Source organism: Musca autumnalis, unplaced genomic scaffold (genome assembly GCF_047663935.1).
Source record: "Musca autumnalis isolate F117 unplaced genomic scaffold, ASM4766393v1 scaffold_5, whole genome shotgun sequence".
Taxonomy (NCBI): domain Eukaryota; kingdom Metazoa; phylum Arthropoda; class Insecta; order Diptera; family Muscidae; genus Musca; species Musca autumnalis.
The window spans coordinates 138,692,978-138,701,896 of record NW_027412088.1 but is presented as its reverse complement, the minus strand read 5'-3'; the positions used below and the strand labels follow the sequence as shown (position 1 = coordinate 138,701,896).

The window sequence follows — 8,919 nt, the reverse complement described above, 5'->3', positions numbered from 1 at the left end:
GTAATATTTTATAATCGAGAAAATTGTACAACTTCATCACCACAAAAAGGATATTATTACTCCACACTCACACACATCATCATCACCCCCAAAAAGGATATTTAAAAAGTGTATAAAATACAAGGATTGCCTCAACAGCATATCATTTCTCAACTAAACCTCAAGACGAAGACATCTAAAAACCAAGAAAAAGAATTATTTTTAGTGTCTTAAAAAAAAGAAACGGATTTACGTGAAATACCTCTCACATAACCGAAAAATACCTCATTTTGTTTAAACAACAACAACAGTAAAAAATTGTGAATAATTTTTTAACAACAAAGTACAAAAAAAACACTCTAAACAAGGATTTACGTGAACACAAAACAACTAAGGATTATTTTGTGAATCAAAAGAAAATTTCGTGTTTTTGACACGAAATAAAAAAATTGCTAAAAACCAAACAAATCCCCCACACACACACACATAGTATGGCTATATCACTGCTACAGGACGCTCAAACAAGAAGTAAGTATTAACAAAAACATATAAAAAATTAAAAAATCCAAGTTAAAAACGAATTTAAATTTGCATAAGAACTTTAAACTTTTATCAAACATTACTAACTTTTTCCCTTTTTTTCTTGTTTCCTTTTAGCACTAGCCGCCGCTTTAGCTGGCATGCAACAGCGTGAAGAAGTTGATCGTTCATTATCGTTATCGCCTCCAATGTCTGCCAATACCTCCGCCAACACAGCCATGTATCCCGGTCTACAACAAGCCGCCGCAGCCTCTGCCTTTGGCATGCTCTCCCCTACACAATTGTTGGCCGCCAATCGCCAAGCAGCTGCTGCCTTCATGGCCGCCCAATTACCCATGTCCACATTGGCCTCCACATTGTTCCCTCATCATCCTGCCACATTATTCGGTTCCTGGGCAGCCGGCAATCCCGCTACCGCCGGTTTAGCTTTGGGCGCCCCTCACTCACCACCTGCCTCACCCCACTCCCCCATCAACGTGAACACACCCAACAGTGGCAAACATTCATTGAGCATGACTTCACCCACAGCCTCCATGCAATGTGACATGCCCGCCAAGAAAGCCCGCAAAATCAATGTCAAGAAAGATTTGATCTCGCCCAGCATGGAAATGTCAATGAGTGTCAACGATATGTACAATATGCCCGGCCCCATCTCACCACCCTCATCTGGCTCATCACCCAACAGCTCGTCTCATGATGTCTCCAGCCCTGCCGGTAATGGCCAAAAAGATGGCGCCTCCCGTGACAAGAGCTTCACCTGCAAGATCTGCTCCCGCTCATTTGGCTACAAACATGTCTTGCAAAACCATGAACGCACCCACACTGGCGAAAAACCCTTCGAATGCCCTGAATGCCACAAGCGTTTCACCCGTGATCACCATTTGAAGACTCACATGCGTTTGCACACTGGCGAAAAGCCCTACCACTGCTCCCACTGCGATCGCCAATTCGTCCAAGTTGCCAACTTGCGCCGTCATTTGCGTGTCCACACCGGTGAAAAGCCCTACACTTGTGAAATCTGCGATGGCAAATTCAGTGACAGCAACCAATTGAAATCCCACATGTTGGTGCACAATGGTGAGAAGCCCTTCGAATGCGACAAGTGCCACATGAAATTCAGACGCCGCCATCACTTGATGAACCACAAATGCGGTGTCCAATCACCCATCACCCCAGCCTTGAGCCCAGCCATGAGCGGTGACTACAACATCATGAACTGTGACCAAAAATCCTTCTATGGCTCTGAAGAATCAATGGAAATCGGCAAGCCCGTTTTGGGCCACTCTATTATGCACTTGGCTGGCCTTTCTCAAATGGATGAAGAAGCTCCTTTGGATTTGTCTGAAGATGGTAGCCAAACTGATGAAAATGAGGCAATGCGTTTCCGCAAGGCAAATGACATTCGTCGTGTCTTCCGTTTGCCTCCCCCACAAATCATGCATGTGCCCAGCGATATGCCCGAACAAACTGAACCAGAGGATTTGAGCATGCATTCACCACGTCACCACCAGGTGGCCTCCCATCCCTCGTCGGCTGCCCAAAGCCCCGAACCCATGCTCATGATGCAAGATGATTTGGATTTGGATGATATGGATGATGCTGCTACCATGTATATGCGCCAACAACAACAGCACTTCAAACAAGAACGCATGGAATAAGAAGATGTCCATCAAATATTTCGATCATCATCAATACAACGAAGACAATTCCAAGAATTCTCAGTCATGACGCAAATCCCAAAGATTGTAACCAAATCTCGTTTAAAGTAGCAAATCTTGCATTCTCCATCAAATGGAAATGTTCTCGCAAAATTTCTAAAATTTTGTGGCCCAATGCATGCTGCATCCAGCATTCTGCTGCACTCATCAGACGCATCAACTCAAAACAGGTCTAAACTATTTGAAATCCCCAAGTACAACTCGAAAAAACACATTTTTCCTAGAACGTAAGTTGAAACAAAAACCCCCAAAAACCAAACCAATTGCACATAGAAAAATTTAAATTGTACAAAAACAAAAATTTGGTTTCTTACAAAAAGGTGCCATTTATATTTAAGTTTTATTTTTAAGTTTTATTATTTTTTATTTTTAATTATTATTTTTTTATTAATATTTGAACGTTGCCTCAAGATTGTAAATATTCAAACCAATCAAAAAAGGAAATGAATTTGTATATAGCCCCCAATTGAATTGTACATAGAACAAAAATTAATTTTCCTTTTTTCAAATTGCACATATGACAAAATTTATTTTTATTATTAATTATATATTATTTTTTATACTTATTAATTAGTTGTTTAAGTTGTAGTTTTATTAGAAAACAAAATCAAAAAAATTCTTTAAGAAATTTTTTTTCTTAACAAATCAAAATTAACTTTAAGTTTAATTTTTTTTGAAAAATATTTTGAAAAAATAATAATTGTTTCTTTCTGATTATAAACCCAAAAAATGCATTGTTTTTATTATTATTGTTTTTACAACGAAAAAAATTAGTTACAATTGATTTTGGTGTGGATTTGATGTGAATAACAAAAATTGAAAAGAATATTAAAAGATAATTTGAAATAAATAAAAAGTAATTCCAAAATTATTTGAATTAAAAAAAACAAACACTTGTGCTCTTTTTATTTTTCTTTTCTGATTTTTAACAGGGGAAATTGGAACATGGGTGGGAAAATATTTTAATAATTAAAAAAAAAAATATGGCAAAATATAATATAATAAAAAACTAAAATTATATTATATTCAAATGGAAACTGAAAAGAAAATTTAAAACAGAAATAATTATTTCAAATTATTTTTGTTTTTTTTTTTAATATTTTTTCTAAAGAAAAACTTTAAAGAATTAAAAAAATGCGAAATATTATATTTAATTATTTTGTATTTATAATTTGTTCAAACGGATTTGAAATATTTCCAGATATCCTTGTAAACAAAATAAACAAAACAGCAAATGTATTTAAAATTTTATTGAATTTTGTTTTTCATTTTGGAAATTATTTTTTTCTTTTAAGAGAGCAAAAGTGTTTCCAGTGTTTGCTATATTCACATAAATCCATAAACACCCTATTAACAGTGTTCGTTATTTTTATTGTTATTGTTTTATTTGCATGTCGGATTTTCTTGAAAGTTTCTTGTTCCTAAAGTGTTCATTATTATTATGCATGTGAAAAAGTGAAAGTGAAACAATATCCGTTTACTTCGTTATATAGCCGTTGGTTGATAAGAATTTTGGAATATAAAAATGCATTATTCAATTATTGAGAAAATTTCAAGAATCCAAATAATTATTAATTTGGCAGCATAGAGTTTCTACCATTGCATACTTTTCCTTAAATATTTTTACATCTCGAGCTTGCACCTCAATGATATAAAACTTCTGGTGGCTAAGCCTGTTGGGTTACTGTGCTGAACTATATAGAGTCGTCCAAATTGTTCTATTAAATTTGAATAATATTATTAGGTGTGACTCCGTATTGGCAAAATGACTTAGTTTACTCCTTACTAAGTAATGACTACAAATCCGCAAGTTGTGTGTTCTACGCTCACCGTCGGCACGCGAGTATGTTTGGTCGAAAGAACAGTTGGTGGTGCACGTGTAAGCGTTTAAACAACCCTTAATGTTCGTGCGTAATTAGAAGTTCGCATGATCAAATCCAGCAGAGAGCAATTTAAATTAAAATAAAAATATGAAGTGTTTTGAAATTAAAAACAAATTCCACCTCAACTGTTCTAAAAATATAACATGTATCCCTTGTCAAAATAATGGGTTAGTAGAGGGTTTTGGAAGTAGTTGTGACTACCAAGAAGTACTATAAGATCCCATTAGTTGGTAATATTTTTTTTCTTTATAGGTACCCGCACGAGTGGACCGATAGAGTTGCTATGTACTGAGTTTGGACCAACTCGGTTTTAGAGAAAAACTTAAAATTTTGAGGGTCAAGTACCCGAAGGAGTGGTTCGATATAACCCACTCTTAAACGTTGGGGTCGATTATGGATAGCAACTCAACTGTAGTCGCGTTGCCAGAAGAGAAAATCATGCAATTAAAATGAGCAAAAATGCGGAATTTTTGTCAAATTCAATCAATATCAGTGTTTTGAACCTTCAGCTATTGATTTAATTGTAAAAAAGTATTAATTTTAATGCGGAAATAGAAAATTCTATTACTAAATTTGCTGTGGGCAACGCAACTGGAGTTGGGTTGCTATCCATAATCGACCCCTTTATCTGAGTTTCGACAAATATTGTTAGTGCCAAATTGATTGATCCATTCGGGAGTTATCGTGCGCACCAGCCGGATAGACAGGGCTAAAATGACTTCTAACTTCCCAGATACTATTTTGACCAAACATACCCGTATTTGAACTCTAACAGCATTATTCCGATGATACACATTTCTTAACGTATCAAAGTAAATATACCTTGGGGTTATAGAATTTGTTTACATTTGTTGCTAATATCAAAAATACAACCGTGTAGGGAAAGAATGGATAAATATTATGCAATGCCACTTTTCTCATAGCGTTAAAAAATGCCCACACCTATTGCATGCAATGTTTCTATTGCAGTTATTTCTTTTATTTGTTCGGCACGAGACGTGTAGAAAAACGGAGACCATACATGCATAAATCGTCTAAATACCTCAAAGGGGCGACCGGTTATTTTGATGTGGACCCACAATGAATGGACCCACAATTTAAACCAGACCTACGCTTTTTTGCACAGACAGTATACTCAGCGATCCCGCTGAGTTGTCCTTGCATTTGCTTTTCTCCCTCACATAGTGTAGGTAAATGTCAAAAATTACCATGAAAACGCGACAAAATCGATTAGTTGTCAATGAGAGTCGTACCTAAAATTTTCTGATCGACATTTTTGCAGAACATTTTGAAGTTGAAAAAAGTCATCTTGGTACTTTAATAGCGGTTCTTAAAATAAGAGATAAGGACATTGAAGCAAGCGAGTTAGAAGGTCAAAATGCTCTACGAAAATAATCCTCATTCGATTTGACTGAAGACATGTCATCCCATAAATAAGCTAAAACAACATTTAAGAAAGATAAAACGAAACTTCATTACGCCATAACTCGGAATTTCGACTCACAGCGTATCTGTGCTTCGGGATTCTTAATATTCTCAACAAGGACTTTCATCCCCAAAAGGAATTATTGCTGTCCCAAAATATCGGTTTCTTCTGTGTGTTGGTTGGTTCTGCGTGTGAATCTTTCTTTTTTTGTGAAAATGTAATGTTACTTTTCGAACAATATTTCATTATATAACCCTATAACTTGCATATTTTAAAAAATCGAATTTTTCATTGCCTCATTTTAAATTACAGATGGAATGGAAAATGCTGTAAAAATTTTCAAGTCGATTGGAACAAAATTAACTGCCCTGCGGGACTTTTCTCAACCGGTTTACAAAATAGTTAGTTGTAAATGCATTATTCTACAACTAACTAGAAATTTGTTGCAAAGTCATCAAGAGATCAACCAGTTGAAAACGTTAAATGTTCAATAGTGTGTTTTCGACGCAAATAATTCTCATATACACTTTCGTAATTATTTCGATTAAAAAATACTTTTTTCTCTCTCTTTAAAACAAAAACAACATTTTTAAACTGACTGTAAAAATTCAAAAAATATTTTGATATAAATTAGTTAAAAATAGTTGGTTTATAACTAGTTAAAAGTAATGCAGAGATGGACAAATGTCCAATGCCTAGCTCATCCCCATGTTAAAATAGTTGGCGTAATGAAAAATAATCGAAAAATAACCACTTGTGGTTATTTTTAAACTAATTTATTTCCCCGCAGGGTGACATGTGACATTTGGCAAGGACAAATTCATTGTTAATTTTGTGTCGGATAGAAACTTTAAACGCGTTTTTCGCGAAATTACATTTTTGAAATTGGCACACTCTGTATCTCGAAAAAGGATAATCCGATATGAATGTGTTTTTGTGGGATTAATATACACATAAATAACTTGTCCTTAAGCGAGGGATGTTTTTACTACCAATTGTTGACGGATTTATGACGTTGAACTATCCATTTTGTCGTTGGTATCCAAAATTTGACTCTGACAGTTTGCCATTTTCTTAAGTGGCTATAACCCGTTAACCGATTCGGCTATAGTTATTCACATGCACAAGGATTTAAAACTTTTTCCTTTTAATTTCTATCGATTGATTTTAGTCAATATGTTTTACCCGCGGTAAAACGTATTGCGACATTGTCGTTGGCTTCGGCCTTTGTCATTGCAAAAAAATTTCACCATTCAGCTCATTTCGAAACAAAAAAATCATGAAATTCTGTCTTTTGGTTCGGTTCGTAATTTTTTCACATTCCACACTCAGCCGACTTTCCTCTAGTTTGTCACTTCAAATTTTAATTAGGACAAAGAACGATATACACTAAACTGGGTTTAAAAAATGCTATTTGCACTTGCAACTCTACGCCATTAGGTCTGTTCGATAACACAAAAGTTTATACAAATTTGTGTTCGATAACAAACTTGTTTAATGAAAGAGAAATGAGAAGCAGTTGCAAATACTTGCAAGAACTTACAAATACTTTTTACTTGCGAAGTTATCGAACAGACCTAATAATGTCAATCATAGAATTGGATCTCTACATTTTCGAAATTTGAATAAACTCTACCAGCTATTAACAGCAATCGATGGTTTACAAGTGCTTATAAAGATGTACAGAGGAAGCATTTATAATATTACCCATGAATTCTTTTTTTCGAAATATTATTATTTATATTATATATATTATTTATATATTCTCAGATGACTATAGTTTGTTTACTTTTTTTCTATTTTAATATATATTTTTATATTAATAAAATATTTGTTACTATAATATTACCTTTAAACTTTGTTTCCTTACATTGTTAATTATTTTTTAAAACCTTTATTTTTTATCGCCATTAAAATATATATACATACATACATATACAGAATTTTGAAATATTTTTGAACAAAAGAAAAAAACCAAACAGGAAATATACAAACCAAATACCTCCAATACCTCTTTGAAGAAAATTATCAAAAACCCCCCCAACAGGGTTTACACAAAATGTCAACAGACAAAACTCAACTTAAAGAATTTATCTTAAAATAGAGTAGCCTACAAATTTTGTACAGTCTCGTTATCCTCTAACTTCTTGCATATATAAGTGTAAATAATTAAACCAGAAATATATACCTCATTAATTTAATATAACAAAATAATATTTTGTCTGTAAATATATTAGATAAGTAAATTTAATAAAAAAAATATAACAACATTTTCTTAAAGGTCATGAAATAAATATTATGGTGGCTTTATTTCAATGTCAATAAGATATTATTTTGTTACACAAGTAACATAAATTTTTTTATTTTTCAGTAAATAATGATATTTAACTCAGATTGATTGGTGAAAATATCGGATATGATAATTCCAGATGTTCAACAAAGTTCGAAATATTTTTAAACATTAACCATTTAAAAGATTTCAAGAATTTTTAACAAATCTTTGAAATAAATTTTCCTAAAGCCAAACTTGAAATAAAGCCACTGTAATATTTTATCACTGATTCACTGTCACTCTCTCTCTCCCTCTCTATATCTTTCCTCCAAACTCATATTAATTGTAATTTTTATAGTAATTTGTGCAAAAAAAATCATTTGTTTATTTAACAAAAAACAAAAAGTGTATGGTATGAAAAGTTCCTCAAATTAATGTATAAAAACCCCCAAAGAAACAAAATAATTTTCCCGGAAATTTTTGAAGTTTTGTGGGGTTTTATATAGGCAAATAAAAACAAAAAATTTTATTTTCCCAAGAAAAAACACAACAAACAAAATAACAATATTTTTAGTTTAACTATAACAAAAAACAGTCTCCAACAATATTCATAAATGTAAAGTTTAGAATATAAGTTATAATTTTGTTAGATTAAAAGGAGCTTTGTTCTGTTATAAGATTGAAACCTCTAAACAGTGGAGAAGTGCTCTTCATGGATGCAAAGACTCGACCAGAGTTATCACTGTAATTATATACTTTGGTATACCCACGTAAGGTATGTAACCGATATCTATCTAGTCAAAAATGTTAAACAGAAATGTGGCTGTCCACAATAATTGGTAAAGCTTTCTTAAAAATGTATTTTTTAAACATCTTTTTCTTATCTTACATCCGTTGCTTACCCAAGAGTGGTAAAAAGCTCCTTTAATTGTAAAAAATATTGTAAATACAAAAACTGAACCAAAAATAATAATATTAAAACATTTATAAATGTGTCAATTTTTATATAATAAAAAATGTTATTTATAAATATGTATGTTCTAATAAGAAGATTCTGAATATTGTGCAATATCCAATAATAAGCAAATAAATGTATTAGAA

At 32.8% G+C, this 8,919-nt stretch overlaps 1 protein-coding gene across 1 annotated transcript; it reads left to right on the top strand.

The window, feature by feature from the left end:
• The first annotated feature begins 470 nt into the window (after positions 1-470).
• Kr (Kruppel) lies at positions 471-2,177 on the top strand. Its single transcript, XM_073955683.1, has 2 exons — positions 471-507; positions 637-2,177. The coding sequence occupies exons 1-2, from the start codon at positions 471-473 to the stop codon at positions 2,175-2,177; spliced, it is 1,578 nt and encodes a 525-aa protein (XP_073811784.1).
• The last annotated feature ends 6,742 nt before the right edge of the window (positions 2,178-8,919 follow it).

Bases quoted from the DNA above. Each gene is read 5' to 3' on its own strand.
- Kr (XM_073955683.1), top strand. From the start codon at position 471: ATGGCTATATCACTGCTACAGGACGCTCAAACAAGAA. The intron at 508-636 runs GTAAGTATTAAC...GTTTCCTTTTAG, and splicing joins ACAGGACGCTCAAACAAGAA to CACTAGCCGCCGCTTTAGCT.